Genomic DNA, 18,400 nt, shown 5'->3' on the forward strand with positions numbered 1-18,400 from the left:
CCTCCATTATATATTTTATGGCTCAAATGAGATAAAGTATGTAAAATTCTTAATAGTATTCTTTATTGACTGAATGCATACTAAAATTCATAAAGCTGGAATTTTAGTTAGAGTGAATGAATTTCCATCAACCAGAAGAATCAGCTCCCTTTTTAATAATTATATGAGATATTTGTGTTTTTCTACTTTGATCCCCCTATTCTTACCCTAACTCTCTCCTACTTCTCCAACTACTACTTCTGTCTTTCCCCACCTCCATCCGTCTCCCCCTTTAGTGAAGAGAGAGGTGCCTGTGGGTCTGGAGAAACAGATGGTGAGGACAGATTGAAGCTTACTCTGACTTTAGTGCAAGGCATACTGTAAAAGAGATTATCTAGGAGATTAGTGGGAAGTGAGGTAGTACAGTGGATAGAGTGCCATGCCTGGAGTCAGGAAGATTCATCTTCATGAGTTCAAATTTGACCTCAAACACTTAACTAGCTGTGGGACCCTGTAAGGTTAATGGTGGGTGGGGAGAAGAATTAAAGATCTTCCCCACCCATTAATAGGCCTAGATACCTTTTGTTAATTTCTAATGAGGCACAGGGTTGTGCCTTCCAGTCCTGAAAAGAGTATACACACTCTGAGGTGAGGTTTTGTTTTGGGGCTTATTTTTTGGAAGAAGGTTTATGTGCCAGATGAGACTCTGGGCAGTCATTTTAGGAAGCTCCTCCTCTCCCCCAGCTTTAAAAACCCAGAAAACTTCTCTTTCTGGTAATGGTGTACATATTATCTGTGGTCAGACAGTTGGAAACCCTGTCTGTTGGTCTTTATTTCTCTGTATTTTCTCTGAAGTTCAAGGTGTTGAATTTTTCCCCTGAACTAAGTGAATGATACATGTGCTTGATTAAAGTAGATTGTTGACCCCTCAAAAGTTGCTTTCCTTTTAGAAAAGCAGTCTAAGACCCTGTGCAGCAGGCCCTCCTGTGCATGCCAGAGTCCTTGTTGATACGGACCCTGGGCAAGTTGCTTAACCCTGTTTGCCCTAGTTTCCTCATCTGTAAAATGAGCTCAGCTACAGAAGAAAAGGGCAAACCACTTCTCTATTTTTTCCCAAGAAAACTCCAAATGAGGTCACAAAGACATGACAAATATCTAGACAACAACAGCAGGAGACATCAAAGTATGATCAGAAGAGGCCATTGTCCAGTAATATGTTGGAAGGGATGGCTAATGAGCTGAGTGCAGTGGTGTTACCCACATTGAAAGAAAATGTGATGTCATGGAAAGATCATTAAATTTGGAGTCAGGGGACCTCGATTCATATAACAATAATAATAGCTAGCAATCATATAGTCCCTTAAGGTTTTCAAATTACTTTACAAATATTCTCTCATTTTATTTTTACAATAAGAAGCAGATATCATTATTACCCCCATTATATTATCCCCATTATAACTGTTAAGGAAATTAAAGAAGCAGAGAGATGGTTATTTGAGAGGATCACACAGCTAAGTAAATATCTGAGTTTGTATTTGAACTCAGGTCTTCCAGTCTCCAGATCCAGTGCTCTGTCTGGTTCTGAATGTATTATCCTATGACTTATGAAAAGACCCCAAGTATATTGGTTAGAGTGCCTATGTAGGAGCAATTGAAATCCTTCAGTATTTGGGGTGCAACCCTCTAGGGAAAACCAATAAGAAGAATGACACAGGATGAGACATTATGGATGTGATGGGATCTACACCATTGGAGGGAGTACCCACTGCTGTGAGAACACAGGGCCTTCGAAAGCAAAGGTGCCAATGGCCAATTTTTGCCTAATAAGAATATGTTGATGAGGAGACCTGAGGGACTAACTACACTATGAAAACCCACAGAGTCCTGCTGGTTTGGTCACCCTTTGGACCAGAACACAAAGCAGCCTTTTAAATAGCTGTCAGCCACATGCACAAGGTCAGTGACAATGGATGCTGGGCAACAAGTAAAGAATGCTGGCCAGGGGGTGGGCTGGTAAAAGTGTCTCTGTGTTGCTGTGGTTGTTTGTTTGTTACTTTGCTTTTGCCAGCTGGTAAACTTCTTTACACTTATCTGCTAAATAACTTATTGTCAAAATTTTTTTTCTCGTTCTCTTTGCTTAAACTCATCTGCTCAGTTACTTAGTTTAGAAGTCATTTATGTCATTTACCCCATCTTCTCCTCCCTTTCTCCCTGCACCAGTGCCAAAAACAACAATTTCCGTTTTTACTGGCCAGGAAAATCAGGAGAAAAGACTCATTATTATTAGTCAAGTTGTCGGGAAAAACAGCTGTCAAAGTGTATGGCCTCATTTTCTAGGACCAGGCAGGGGGAATGATTCCACATCCCACCCTAACTAACTGCTACCACTGTCAGGAAGAGATTGCAAGAAAACCGCAGGAAAAAAAATGCCAGGAGGGAAGAAAAAAAAAAACATGACAAACTTGGTGTTGACTTTGTTGACCTTTTTTTAGGGAATTCATTATTTTTAAGATTTCTAATGCTTTCATGGAAGTAATGCATCCAGCAATTTTTCCTTATATATTGACAGTATAATGTGGTGACAATTATTTTATTACCTTCTAAGATAGAACTACAGGCAGCCAGGTGTCACAGTGGATAGAGCACTGGGTTTAGAATCGTGAAGATTCCTCTTCATGAGTTCAAATCTGACCTCACATACTTACTAGCTTTGCAACTCTGGGCAAGTCACTTAACACTGTTTACCTCAATTCCTCATCTGTAAAATGAACTAGAGAAGGAAATGACAAACCACTCCAGTATCCCTGCTAAGAAAATCCCAAATGGGATCACAAAGGGTCAGATGTGACTGAAAAGTACTAACCACAAGATAGAAATATAACTAGGGCAAATGGTGATCAGGAGCTGGCAAGGATACTACTATTTAGAGGGTATTGACATCATTGTACCAGGGTGTCTGGTGGCTGCCCTCTGACCCCTCCCCTTCCCCACAGTAGCCAATACTTCAGGTTGAAAATATGTACTTCCTCCCCTTGGTGGTCACACCACAGATGAGCTCTCCCCAGCCCTATTACCCAATTCTTCTTAGCCCTAGGAACAAAATTTCATAGTTACAGCTCTTTTGTTGCTTTTCAGTAGCTTTTCAGAAGCTTTTCAGTAGCCACAGAAATAAAGAAAATACTTTCCTATAAAAAGCACTCCCCCAAAAATATTGGGAATCCAGTTTTACCTTTCAGTTTTACGTTGTTTTCAATAGGGCAACGGTTTAAAATATTTGGGCATATTCCCTCCCTGTAATCTCACTTCTGGCAATCATTCATTCCTTCATTCAACATTTATAGAGAATTCACTAAATTCAGGGCAACGTTGTGACTCTGAACTTATAACTCCTAATTAAGCGACCCTTCATTCAATCAAAATTTACTAAATGTTTTTTCAAAGCTGTATCAGGAGCAGGGTCATCAGAGTTCTTTCCCATGAACAAAAAAAACTATTTCGAAGATAATTATAGTACCAACTGGGAGTGACCTTCTCTTTCCTTCTCATTTCCTCCCTTTTATAGGTCTACCCCAAGCAAGAACCTCAGCCTGAGACCTACCTCCTCCTCATAGGGCATCCTTCCTTTACTTGGTGACCTTTAAAGTTTATTGGAGACGATAGCATTATACTTGAGTTTCATATCCACCCTTCTTCATGGATGGTCTATGTGCATCCATGAAGTTTTATTGTATTTAGGTAAACAGAAGACAGTGTTGGTGATGTAAAGGTCATGAGATGCACAAGTCTTCAGTAGTAAGTGATCACTGCTCTTACCTGTTTCCAACTCCATTCCTCCCAAAGACTCCCCATCATATGTGGTAGTCTGAGCCTACTCTAGCATTAAAGTCACCCAGAATTAGAAATTTTCCTTTTTTGGCACATTGATGATGAGAGTCTCCAGGTCTTCATAAATTTTTTCTTTGACCTCATCAGGATTTGTCATGGTGGCAGAATAGGCACTGATGATGGTGGCATGGAACTTTCCTGCAAATGGCTATTGCATTGTCATGAGCCTGTCATGGATTCCTTTTGGTCGGAATACAAGCTTCTTAACTAGATTATTTTTTATTGCAAAATCTAAACCAGTTTCACAGTGCTCCAGGAAGACATAGATCTAGCTCCGACTTCAGTAAGCTGATCTTCATTTGCCAGCCTTGTTTCACTCAAGGCTGGTGTTTGGTTGAGATACCTGCTGAGTTCTCCAGCAACAAGAGCTGTTCCTCTTTAAGGTCTACTAGATTTCATATATATATATACATATATATATATATGTATATATATATATGCGCATCATAAAATCTATATATTAATTTTTGTACATATGTTGTTCAGACATTTTTCAGTCATATCTGACTCTTCATGATCCCATTTGGGATTTTCTTGGCAAAGATACTGGAGTGGTTTGCCATTTCCTTCTTCAGGTGAGGAAACTGAGGCAAACAGTGTTAAATCACTTGCCTGGGGTCACACAGATTTGAACTTAGGAAGATGAGTCTTCCTGACTCCAGACCAGATACTCTATCCATTGCATCACCCAGTTATCAGATTTGTACATGTATGTGCATGTATATATGTGTGTGTATGTATGCATGTATGTATATGTACATGTGTGGATAAAAGGATGACCTAGAAGGTCTATAATCAAATAGCCAATCAAAAGTGCTCATGACTGATAGGAAGAAATCAGAGGACATCTTCAGTGGGAAATGGGAAGAAGAAAAAGTGCCTCCATGATGCATCCCCAAGAAATAACCTCTGATGCTACTCTAATGCCTCATCTAGATGTAAAGGTGACCCTGGTTGTCAAGAGCCCTGACAGATTCTTCTTCTTTTGATGCCAATCATAACTCCTCAGTAATTTGGAGAATGATCTTCATTCCTCCTCTCTGGCCACCTCTTCTATGTCCTCCTCACTCACCACCTAGCAGCCCACACCAAAGACCAGGCCCTAGAATTCTGCTCTCTAATTGATGACTGCCTTACCTAGACCAATATTTTGGGAGAGTCACAACTATGCTTCACTTTTTTCTTTCCCCTCCAGCCAACTCTTCCATAGTCTCTTTCACTGCCTCCATGAACCACAGCCGTTGTTCCTGTCTGGGTATGTCAATCTCTCTACTTCCCTGTGGTCCTACTCACTATCCCTATAATTTTCCAGACCAAAATGTCCCTTTGTGTATTGTTTACCCACATTACAAAATAAGCTCCTTGAGTTAAGTCACTGTCTTTGCTTTTGTATTTGTATCTTCAGTGCTTAGCAAAATGCTTGGCACATGGCAAGGACTTAATAAATGTCTTTTCATTCATTCTTCAAGAGTTGTGCTTGAAAAATTCATCATCCTGTAGCCCTCTTAGTAAGGAGCTTTTTCAGACTTCACTAGATTTGCCCTTGGACAATAGCATAGGTCATCATTGTGCTCATTGTTGAAGCCTTCTAGCCAAAGGGATTGTAATCACTGATTTCTAAATGTTGATGCTGATTTAATAGTAGTACCTTCCATTTATGCTTACAACATACTAATTGTACATTATCTCCTCAGAACCTTGAAACCACTCTATGAGGAAGTACCATTACACACACTTTACCAATAAGGAAACTGGAACTCAAAAGATAAAGAGACCTGCCCAAGGACACAGAGCGAGTTGTGATTTTATGGGTGGAAGTTCTCAGTGTGGAAATTCCTAACAATGCAGCAATTTAATAATTCATTTGTAGCTTATAGTTTTAGAAAGTTGTATGGGGGCCCAAGAGAGTAAGGAATTTACCCATGCTTGTGATTTCATTACTGTGCATATTCCCTTATTTGCTACAGATATCAACCAACCATACCACTTTATACAATGGAAGGCAGCATGTTAGAATGGATGAAGAGTGGGACTTTGAGTCCTTTGTTCAAATTCCCTCCTCTGATAGGTCTTAGCTCTGTGACTTTGGGCACATTATTTACCCTTTCCTCATCTGTAAAATATCCATGGTAACATTACTGGAGTACCTACCTTATAGAGTTGTAAGGCTCCAGTGAAATGTAACAGGACCCTTTGAGCATGCCCATATCACCTACTTCTGGGAAATAACCATCTTGCATTTTCTTGCCAAGTGGGTGGGAGTATCCTCCTTTGTTCAGGGAGGACCAGCACCTCCGATTGAGGGCTCACTGGGCCCTTTTCAGGACTACTCAAACACTTTTGGTGTCTACCTCTCAACCACCTCTCACAATGTGGTTCCAAGAAGCTGTAGCATGGTAAAAACCATCTCAGCAGACAGGCTGAAGGTAACCAACAAGCCTCCAACCCATTGGCAAATTAGGGGGATATCTACCTGCAGCATATGAAGACTTTCCCCAGTGGAAGGGGTAGGTAAGAACAATTTCTTCCAGTGTCCCTGAAGGCAGCTGAAACAGGCATTGTGAATTTCCTACAGTTTTTGGTCAGATATGGAAGAAGTCAAGATCATCCATTGTATCCTGGGCCATCATCAATCATCCTGACTTTTGTCTTGCTACGGAACTTTGATGACTCTGGAAGAGTGAGGCTGATGACTGATGACTTTGTGCAACTCTGCCTCACTTAAATCCAATTCACACAAGAATCAAGACATCATTCTGTGATGTCATTGGTCCTCTTTGAAAATGAAGGATGAACAACAACCAGAATAGACTACATCTTTAAAACCACCAGACTTGGACAGTCTCCCTTTCTTTCCTGCTTGGCATCTAGAAAGAGTGAAGGTTCACTCACAGTATGAGTCCCATGACCTAAACCAGTGAGGGTAGAAGAACTAACTCTTTTATCTCTCCCCTTTTAGTCCCTTTGGCCCTGAGAAACAGGCATGGGGTTTCTGTTCTGATTCATTTGTTCCCAGTTGCAGGTGCAGGAGGTAGAATCTCCACTGGACCTGGAATCATCAAGCCATGGTGACCTCAGGGCCAAGATTCCAGGCTGGATGTCACAGCCAGTCAACCTAACAGAGGAGCCCTGGGAAGCCAAGTTTCCTGAGACTTGAACCAAAGGAGCATTGAGCTTGGAACTTGGCACTGAGCTAAGCAATGAAATGAATTTCCTTCCCCTCCCTAGAATATAAAGCAGTTGAGAGTGAGGGGGAGATTATGCCACATATATTGGGGGATGTTTATATGTTTATTATCATACCCTTGTAGTAAACATTCCTTTGTAAAAACTAATCCCACTTTTAGTGGTTAAATGGAAGTGGAGTGGACAAGATTCTCCTAAAATCGGGGGGAACACCATCAGTGGGGGACTGAAGCCAATGGCAGAGAGCCTTGATTCCAAACCCCCTTAAAAGTATTGGAGAACCCTTCATGTGAGGGGTGAAATGTAACACCCCTGACCTTCAGGCTGTGGTGGGGGTTGGGTTGGATAGTCACTGGTACAGAGATTTTGTCTGTAAAGTGCTTTGCAAGCCTTAAGCTGCTATGATGATGCCAGCTATTATTCTCACCCACTGTGATTCTAATCCATTTCTTTCTGTAGTGCCTTTCTAGAAGGTTTACCAGTGTTCTGGATGGTTTTCTTTGGTGCTTTAATATCTTGTAGATACCAGTGTGGCTCCAGGGCTGATATATTCTTTTCTTTAGCTATATCACTGAATCATCCCTTTCTCCATTCACAGATCTTTTAGGCTCCCTCTTGCAGGCGAGACTTTATTGCCAATTTGTTACAGCCTACTTACAACCGCTGTTCTTTATATCACCTGAAGTTTTTATTCCTCTTAGATCCTGGCATTTCATAATTGAAAGCCCAGTAGCATCATTAGAGGAATATAGAGGCTAAAAGGATGAGCGTTTGTAGCAGATGGGAGATGGTTGAGAAACTGAACCTATACTTAGTTATAAGTCCATTTACTTATGGTGTAGGGATATGCCCTTCTGGCCCCAAATGTGACTGATTTACCTAGCATGGTTATGATGCGAGAGGGAGCTGCTGCCTGCTGAAAATATCTGCCCAGTACCAGCGTGAGATGAGGAATGGTAGGCACGTGAGAACCCTTGCCAGGAATATATCTCCCTCTAGTGGCCATTCATTCAATATCAGAACTCTAGAATGTGACCAGACTAATCCAACAGATTCCTTTCAAGTTCAACATATGGAGAATTTGGAAAGATGCTGTATTCTGACTGTCCTAACACATCTGCTTTCTGCACAGAGAAAGAGAGAGCCATTTCATTTGAATAGGTGCTGTAAGGCTAACACTGCTGCTACTATTCTGAATCTTGACTCTCCTATGTGGTACCTGGGCTGGTACAAAAAGTCTTTGTGCTGTTTTTCAGGGATCAAGTAGAAATGGTGCCACAGGGGCCCTCTTCTTTAAAAAGGGGAGAGTTCCAGACCCTAATGAATGGTGAATCAAACTGTAGCACATTTAGCCAAGAGAAGAAGGCTGCTTTGGGCAATGTTTCCTTTTCCTAAAAGCTAGTATTGTGTGTCAACATTTTACCTTATGTCCATGGCAGAGTTTTGCTTTTTTTTTTTTTTTTAAAAGACTACATTCATATAAAGCTTCCTAACACCCTTTGTCTTCTTGGAATTATAAATTACATGTTTATCATTTTCTAGTTTGTTCTGGATATGTAATGATTGGAATTAGGCCTCAACAGACTTGGTTTTTGCTCTGAGAATTGTTTGTTTTAAATTTTTGTTTTAATCAGACCTGTGATTTCATTGAAATTGGCAACTCCAGTAAAGAAACTTCTACCAGTACAGATCAGCAGCTAACCAATTTAGTCTTAGGGAGACAGCCGGATTACTGAGCAATTAAGTGAATTGGCCAGGGTCACACAGCCAGTCCATGTCAGGTTACTTACGTCTTTAAAGCTTACTCTCTACCTACTGCACCATAATGCCTCTTGTTTTTGTTTTCGTCTTGAGCATTTTCTTTTGACTATAGCACTAAAACATTAGTTATATAACTGTGGCTAAGTCATATGACTTCTGTGAGACTTGGTTCCTTATCTGTAAAATGAGGGAAAAGATATTTGCACTAAGTACCTTATAGGCTTGTTGTGAGAAAAGTGCTTTAACCCCTTAACACTATATAAACTATGTAGCTATATAAACATCAGTTATCATTATCATTACTTTTTAAGTTAAACATTTCTAATGTCATTTTTGAACATTTTTTTAGTCTTTGCTTCTGTTCCTATGTAAAAAGTTCCTATGTAAAAGGACATTTTCAGGTGTGTAAAAGAGTCAACAAGGAGCCTTTATAAAGTACCTACTGTGTTCCAGGCACTGTGCTAGATTCTTTCCTTCTCAATTTCCATAGCATTTATCTTTACTATAGCTGTAAACTCCAAATGAATCGCCAGTCTCTTAACTATGGAGTGGATTTAAGCAGTGGGAGTTCCCCACACCAAGGAAAAGTCACAATTCTGCATTGTCCCTATTGCTACACAACACCTTGTAGCTGCCGCCACCACCACCACCTCCACTACAAAAAACACCCTAAAAATTAACTTTCAGGTATATATTATTTTTTGCTTTTCAATATTGCTTTTTCACCTAGACTATCATGTCCTTCATGACTAGGACTGGAACAAATGACCTTTTTAGAATCTGGCCCTTTTGGTTTGGGGGCCCATCTGGTTATGGACACTAGTATGGCATGAATCCACTAGAAAGGTTGTCTCTAGTTTGCTCATGTTCAGAGTTAAACCAGACACAGGATTGTCATCAGTACAAAAGGCAATCAGCCATCTGTAACAACTGATTAGACTGACAAAATTTATTGAGCGACTGTTATGTTAAACTCTGTGTGTAAGCACAACCCCAGCCATAGCTGCAGTTTTTAAGCTTCTTGCAAACCAGTAAAACAAGATGAGTAGATAACATCTAACTTTCTCACTTTAAAAAAAGAAAAAACAAAAAGTTTTATTGAAAGTTGCTAATCCTCGGGCTTGCTTTGTAAAGTCATTTTTCAGTCGTGCCCAACTCTCTGTGACCCTCTTTGGTGTTTTCTTGGCAAAGATACTGGCCTGGTTTGTCATTTCCTTCTCCAGCTCATTGGTTTAGAGTCACCAAGCTATGAAGTATCTGAGGATAGATTTGAACTCATGAAATGAGCCTTCCTGATTCCAAGCGCAGTGCTCTCTGCACTGTACCACCTCGCTGCTCTTCCTCATGCTTCCTCTAACGTAAATCTTAGTATCTAGATTATACAGTGAAAGCCGTTATTATGGCCATATTCTCCATTTTCAACAGTCCAATTCAGCATTTATTAGGTTCAAGGATTCTAAGGGCTGGGAATGATAATATAAATGGTAGCATTTATATAGCACTTCAAGGTTTATAGAGAGCTTTACCAGTATTAGCTCATTTGATCCTGACAAGAATCCTTTGAGGCAGGTGCCATTATCATCCGTATTTTATAGATGAAAAAACTGAGGCAAGCAGAGGTTAAGTGACTTTCCCAAGATTACACAGATAGGGAAGTATCTGAGTTAGGATTTAGTCTTCCTGACCCCAGGTCTAGTAGTCTATTAACTTTACCATCTAGCTACAAGAAGAAAGTAAGATAGAGGGAGAAAAAGGGAGATAGGGAGAGAAAAGTTCCTACCCAGAAGGAATTTACATTCTAATGGAGGGAAACCAATATATTCTCAAGCAAATAAATACAAAGTAGATGCAAAATAATTTTTGAGTACTAATAACTGGTCCCAGCAGGAGGTGGGACCAAAGCTATGACTTTATATGATGTAATAGTTCATAAATGGTCATTTAATTGAATCATACCTAAGGGTCTTAAATCTGTAAAATATGTCTTTACCTCATGGGAATAGGTCAAGAACTGCTGAGGTGAATATCATGGATGACAAGATCCTTGTATTTGAAAGGAGTCTAGAGCTCATCTTGTCCAATCCATCTCATTTTATAGACAAGAACTAGGTAGGTATGACCAAGTACTGTTATAAGGTACCCTTGCTATATTCAGAAAGAAACATGAAAATGTTCTGCAACAACTTTTAACATAATCATAACTGGCATAACATAGATATGTAAATATAAGGCACTTGCAAAATCTTAATGTAGTTTTAAACTTTGATAGCTTAAAATTTAATTATACAATGAAAGCCATTATTATGGTCATGTTCTCCATTTTCAGCACCCCAATTCAACAATTATTAAGTGCTTATTAGGTTCAAGGATGCTAAGGGCTGGGAATGATAATACCTAGCTTATAGTTTAATAACAGTTTTAAGCTTTAGTAGCTTAAAATAGCATTAAGATTTTGAGGGGGATAGTGTATATACATATATATATAAGTTTGTATGTAAAATATATATATATCTATAAATACATTCACACATCACTTTATAGGAGTTCTTAACCAGGGTTCTATGAAATTTGGTTTTAAATATTTTGATAACTTTATTTCAATATAATTGGTTTCCCTTGCCATCCTTTTATGCATTTAAAAAACACTATACTGAGAAGGGGTTCATAGGTTGCCAGAAGAGTCCATGACATAAAAAAGATTACCAAACTCTTTCTTCACACTAACATTTGAGCCTTACCACACCCTTGTGAGGCAAGTACCATGTGATATTCTTACAATATCCTCTCTGGCAGATGAAGACCAAAGTTAGGGACTTTTTTTTTTGGCTTAATATAGTTCAACTCTAAATTCAGGCAATAGAGTTTCACACCACAATGTGAAAAGGTAGATATAATCTTGGCTTTGCTCAACACAACTGAAGCATAAGTAATACCACAACTTTTCGTCTATCTTTTCTTAATCTACTTTACCAGATCTTCTCCAGTGAGGATTTACAGGCAATTTTTTGGTCTCTTTCTCCCTTCCACTAAGACTATGTACTTTGCCTTCAGTAGTTGCTTAATAAATGTTTGCTGAATTTATTTGAATTGAATTGTGTCATCAGTAATGTATCTTTTACACAAAACACTTTTTTAGGGATTGAAGATACAAAGCTATGGTCCTTGTCCTCAGGGAGTTCATAATCATGTTAGGGAAAGAGGGCATGTACATGAAAAAGTAACATAATGATACAAAGCAGCAGATAATTGCCAGATAATTCCTTTGGACTGGAAATTACTACAGGAATTCAGAGGCTGGAGAGCTCCCTCAGGACTGGAAAAAAGGATGAGACTTGACGTGGTAAACTACCCTTTATATATCATGAGCAATATTTTGTCTTACTGAATAATATTTTCTCTGAAAGCTATTATTAGGTTAATATCACCGGAGTTAGAGATGGAAAGAATCTTACAAGTCATCTAGACCAACCCCCTCATTTTACAGATGAGGAAACTGAGGGCTGAGAGGTTTAAATGACTAGCTCTAGATTATACACAGGCAGTTAGTGTCAGAGCCTCCAACTTATGCATAGAGGGGATCTGAGGGATGAATTGCTTCCATTTGACTTGTCTTAGGAAGATTCAGAAGATCAGCTGGCAAGATAAGGTACCAGACCCTGAGGTCCTTTCTCAAGCTAAACTGCCAAGCATTCAAACTGTACTACAGAGAGCGCAATTACAAAGGACTGACTGAATGCCGAACATGTTTTTGTAAACAACAATTCTGTGGAGAACTCATACAAGGCAAGGGCTACTATGTAGGTCACAATCAATCCCATAACATTCCCACAGGCTCTCTAAAGAACTTTGGAATTGATTGTGAAGCATGGCAGACAGTGGCACAGAATCACCCAGCATGCCATGATCACATCAAAGACACTGTGCTCTAAGAGCAAAGTAGAATTTCCCTAGCTCAAAAGAAACACGAGATGTATAAATTTCGAGACATCTCCATGCCAAATCTTCGTATGATCTATCTGTGCCCGATTGGCGGTGGTGCCTCCCAAACTGGTATTGGTCTGATCAGCCACAGTTGGACACGTTCCATCGTACCTTGACTCCAAGCCAGGAATGTCATCTTGGAGAACCAAGGACCACCACCAACCAACAATCTGTGGATAGAAAGCTCCTCCCAGAGTCTGCATGTTCTAAATTCAAATATCAACAGCTGAAACAAACAGGATGGGGAAAGCCACTTAACATGTTAGTGCCCCCAAATGCTACAATGTTGGTCAGTTTCTCTTCCCCTTTTAAAGTCTCCTAGGATACGAAAGCCATTTAACATATCAGTGCCCCCAAATGCTACAATGTTGGTCAGTTTCTCTTCCACTTTTAAAGTCTCCTTGGGCGGCCTCTCCCCGGAGCTGTTGAAGTTTAATAGTTTAGAAATAAAATAATCAATATCGCTTTTTTTTTTCTGGCTAGAGGAGTTCGTTCTCAGGGTCTCACGCTGTCCCAGTGTAGCCGCTAGAACAGTCTCCCACTGGAGCAGTCTCACCGCTAAGCCGCTACTAAGGTGTCAGACGATAGATGAGCATTTATTAATCTCCCACAGTATGCCAAGTGCCCTGCAAAGCACTGGGGATGAAAAAGGTAAAAGACAGTCCCTGCTCTCAAAGAGCTCAGTCTGGTGAGGGGATGCTGCAAGCCAAAAACTGGCCGGCTGGTCTCAGAAGAAAGGCACCAAGACTAAGGAGGGATGGATAAGGCTGAGCGCTTTAATACCTGTTAGTGGACTGACCTCCTTCCAGAGCTAGTGTTTAGAAGAGGTGGGGGCGGGGCCTCAGAGAGGGGCCCCAGAGGCAGCGCAATGAGTGCCGCCGGCCTCTAGGGGGAGGTCGACTCCGCGGCCGCCAACGCCGCTGCGGGAGCAGCCTCCCCTCCCCTCCTCCCTGCGCGCAGTGGCGCCTGCGCCTGCGCGTTCTGCCTCCTTCCGTGCCTGCCTCCCTCCGCCTGTCAGTCGCTGTGCCGCTGCCGCTGAGAGATGGGCCTGGCTCGGGGAAGCGGGGACGCTGCTGCCGCTGCTCGGCGGAGTTAAAGGTACCAGCCAGGTCTGGGCCCGGGATTACGGTCTCTGCCGTTTCCTCTCCCGTGGGAGCGGGACGGCCTGGCCGAGAGCACGGAGGCGGCGCTAGGGCCGGTGCCGGCCCGGCCCTGCATTCCCTCTTCGGTCTGTCTGTCAGTCGGTGTGTCCCCCACCCCATCCCCCACTCGCACCCCTCCCCCACCCCAGTGTGACCACCGCCCCGCCCCACCTCGGCCTCAGAGGGTCCCCGTGGTGGGTGTCTCGGCCATCCTCACTACGGACCCCCCACGGAGCGTGGGGGGCGCCTATTCTGGGCTCCGGAGAGGGAGGGGGGTCTGGCAGGCGAGGAGCATGTCCCCCTCCTCCTCCCCTCCCCCCGGCTCGGACTCCCCCTCCTCCCCCAGGAGATGCGTGCCCCTCCCACGTGAAGCCCAGTGATAGCCTGGTCAGAGCAAGGGATCCTTGAAGTAACCGCGGAGCGAGGCTGAATGAATCCATTCCGGGCTAGCTGCAAGTCTAGAATAAAGGACAGGGACGGGAAAAGGGGACTTGTGGATCACTGGTTTTCTTTTTTTCTTTTAAAGTCATTTCCATAGGCTTTCCAGTTACAGGAACAGATGCTCAATTACTTCCCAGGAAGGGAGGCTTTTGTTTTTGGTGAAAAACAGGTAAATTCCTCTTGGTTACGTCTGACGTTGTGCAATTACGCTCAGGGACTGCTTGACTTCACTAGCACGTCTATAATCTTGCCGTCTTCCTCCCCCACTTTGCTGAAACTGTTCTCTCCAAGGTTACCAGCAGTTTAATACCTAAGTCTAGTGGCCTTTTCTCAGCACTCATCCTCCCTGACCTTTCTGCAACTTTTCACTCTTTTGATCATTCTCTCTTCCTGGATGCTTTCCCCTACCTTGTCTGCTCTTTACTTCTTTTCCTACCTTTGCAATCTTTTCGGTTTTCTTTTTTTTTTCTGAATTGTTTGCTCTTAAGGATGCGTGTCCCTAAGGCTCTGTACTGGGTCCTATTTCTACATTTTCTCTCTTAAGAATGTCATCAACTACCATACATGTTCAAGTTTTTTCTCTGTCCATATAACTTCAAAAGCATGACTCACCACACTCCAGGCTTGCAGTCTCTACCTGCTTGGATGCCCTGTCAGCATTCCAAACTGTGTTGCTTTTTCTGTTGTTCAGTTGTGTCTGACTCCACATGACCCCAGTGGGGTTTTCTTGGCACAGGTACTGCAGTGGTTTACCATTTCCTTCTCCAACTCTTTTTACAGATGAGGAAACTGAGGCAAACAGAGTTAAGTGACTTACCCAGCGTTATATAGCTAGTCAGAATCTGAGGCTGGCACTCTATGCACTGCACCACCTAACTGCCTTATTCCAAATTTAGCATGACCCAAACCATATTTGTTATCTTTTGTCTCAAACATTATCCCTCTTCAGATTTCCCTATTTATATTTGGTATATCACTGTCCTCTTAATCAGCACAGAGTCATTGATTTTTCCCTCTCTTTTTCCTCCTACATCTAGTTTGTTGGTAAATCTTGTTGCTTTTGCATTAACAATATCTCCATTCTCTCTTCTGACCAGCCATGTGACCATTAACATAGTTCAGGCCCCTTTCTCATCTTCCTCTTCTAATTGGTCTTTCCAGACTCTCATTTTGGCCTTCTCCAGTTGATTCTCCATATAATCACTGAAATCGTTGTCTTTAAGGCACAGCTCTAACCATAGTACACTCCTGCTCAAAGGCCCTAAGTAGCTAGCTCCTTTTGGCTTCAAGAATAAAATGTGAACTACTAAGTCTAGCCTTTCATGCTTACTATATTGTGATGCCAACCTACTTTTTCAGCCTCATTTCACATTATTCCCCATTACTCTGTCTTCTAGCCAAATTGTCCTGCTTTCTATTCACAGAACTTAGTGTTCCACCTCCCACATCCATATGTTCACAGATGTCTCTCGTGTCTTCAAATATGTTTCCTCCTCATCTGCATTTTGGCCTTCAGAATCCAAATCTTTCTTCTAGACTCAACTCAGGTGCTATCTCCATGAAACCATCCTTGATCCCCCTCAGTTGTCTATTGTTGTTCACTTGTTCATCTGTGTCCTTCCCCCATTTCTGTTAAAGGCACCAGCATTCTTCTAGTGTCCTCAGTGTTTTCCCACTCCCCTTCACCCCACATATCCATTCAGTTGGCTCATCTTACCTTTCTGTTTCCAAAATGTTTCTCACATCAGGACCTTGTGTCTCTACTCACATAGTTGTGATTACCTGAGTCTGAGCCGTCATCAACTCTTGCCTAGACCACTTGAGACCCCAGACAGTTTAAGAAGCTCTGGATCTAGACAACTGTTTCCCTACCTCATGATTTACTCCCCTGCAATCCATCTTCCATAATACTGTCAAAGGGATTTTCCTTAAGTGCAGAGCCAGATGATAAGGAATCCCAAGCCTTTTTTTGTGTGTTATGGGCACCTTTGGAAGTCTAGTGAAACCTAGATTCCTTCTGAGGATAATGTTTTCAAATGTATAAAATATGTAGGATTGCAAAGGAAGCCAATTATATTAAAATATAGTTATCAAAATAGATTTTAAAAGTTCACAGACCTCAGGTTAAGAATTCCTGTTTGAGGATAAAAATTATAACCTCCTCCCTGTAGCTCTGTTTTCAATTTCATTGTATACCACCTTCCATTAGAGTGCACTGACCATGTACTTTGCAATCCAAACAAATTGGCCTTTTCTCTGTTTCTCAGACAGGATACTCTATCTCTCTCTTCATGTCATTGCACTGGCAATCCCTGAGGCCTGGTATTCACTTCCTCCTCACCACCACCTCTCTCCTTTCAGGACTCAGCCAAATATGTCTTTCTCCATGAAGCCTTTCCTGATCCCTCTGCTAGTGCTGTCCCTCCCAAACTATGTTGTGTTTAATTTCCTTGTATTTATTTTCCTTATATTTTATTCTGTATATAGTTTTGTGTAATTGTTCTCTGCTCTGATAGAAGGTAGACTCCTTCAGAATAGAGATTGTTTCATTGTTTGTATCCCTAATACCTAGCACAGTGCCTGGCGTAATGTAATACTTGCTTGTTGAATGATTTAATGTGAAGGTGTTGAATACTTGTGAGATAAAAGGAATTGGAATCAGGGAAACCTTAAAGCAAAATAGGCAAAAAGAAGCCTATTTTCATTCTGAAATTCCTTCATATAGCAAGTATTTTTATATGTGATTTTAATTCAGTATTTTAAATTCAGTACTTTTATTGCTAGCATCAAACTTTTATGAGGGAAGCTCCGTTCATTTCAAGTGGAGCTCAATTTGAGAAATGCTGGTCCATATGATATTTGTAGTCTTTTCCAGTTCTAAAATTCTATGACACTTAGGTAACATTTCAAGCTACTCAGGAGCACAGATAACTAAATAAAGTAAGTTTGGGTTAATGGGAGCTCTGGCCATCTGAGTACTGTGGTTAATCTCAACCTCTGCCCCAAACCTATAATGATCTTTCCCGCAGAAGTGATTTTGGACAACCTCTCTCCAATCTACAGAGAAAACTTTCGAGTAGAAAGGGACGTTACTCTGTCGTTCAATAAATTAAACATTGATTGTATCTCTGGAAAATTATTGACATTTGGGACTTATTCTAAATAATCTTAAGGTCAGGTTTTGATGCTCTCTTTTTGTCAAGATCTACTTTTAACTCTAACTCCATAAATCTCGCAACAGCAAGGTTTCTCCAAGTTTCTCTGCCCTGGAACTCCTGGACTACCCATGACTTGGAAATGATAGAGTATACAAGTATATATAAGAAACAACTGATATTATTTTGGTTTTAAGATTTCTTTGTGTCTAACAGTGCCATAAGTCTGTTTTCACTTTCCTTGCTTCAGGTATTTCTTGACTACCTGTCTGGTTTTTGATGACAGACTAGTCTTGACTTCTTTGAAGGGAAGTAGAGTTTGACTTCATCCCTTGTTAATACATTTCTGTGAATTCAGACCCATATTTTCATCTAATAATAAAATAAAATAATAAAAGAGCATGTTAAATAGTGCTTTACAGTTTATGAAGTACTTTTGCATAATTTTCCTTTAAGATGTATGTAGTATAAGAATTAATGTCCATCTTACAGATGAAGAAACTGAGGCTTTGAGATGTTAAGTAATTGACCCAGAATGTTACAACTAGAATGTCAGCACTGAGATTCAAACCAAAGACTTTTGACACCCATGAGTTTCCTGATTTCTTATTTCTGCCTTATTTCTTATTTCCATATAGAATCATTATCTTTTTTTAAAACACAGCCCAAGTGCCACTTCCTACAGGAAGCCTATTCTGTTCTTCCTAGCTGCTAATGCCTCACTCTGGGAAATTAATTTTATATTTTTGTATTTAATTTTCTATCTACAAGTTTTTTGTCTTTAATTGAGTGTGAACTCCTTAAAGGCAGGGATTGTTTAATGCTGTATTGTATTTCCTTTACCTAGCACAGTGCCTGGAACATAGTTGG

General features: G+C 41.0%; 1 protein-coding gene across 3 annotated transcripts in view; it reads left to right on the forward strand.

The window, feature by feature from the left end:
- Positions 1-13,746: 13,746 nt before the first annotated feature.
- ANKRD46 (ankyrin repeat domain 46) overlaps positions 13,747-18,400 on the forward strand; it is a 36,436-nt gene continuing 31,782 nt past the window's right edge. The window contains exons 1-2 of one of the 3 annotated variants that reach the window (XM_072603393.1): positions 13,747-13,890; positions 14,461-14,544. Coding sequence is in view for 1 of the 3 variants with exons in the window: in XM_072603392.1 (XP_072459493.1) it covers positions 14,494-14,544 (51 nt within the window). In the remaining 2 variants the exon portion in view is untranslated. The remainder of the gene's footprint in view (positions 13,891-14,460; positions 14,545-18,400) is intronic. The other 2 variants (XM_072603392.1, XM_072603394.1) reach the window with 2 other exon arrangements.

The sequence above is a fragment of the Notamacropus eugenii genome, chromosome 4, assembly GCF_028372415.1.
Source record: "Notamacropus eugenii isolate mMacEug1 chromosome 4, mMacEug1.pri_v2, whole genome shotgun sequence".
Classification (NCBI taxonomy): Eukaryota; Metazoa; Chordata; class Mammalia; order Diprotodontia; family Macropodidae; genus Notamacropus; species Notamacropus eugenii.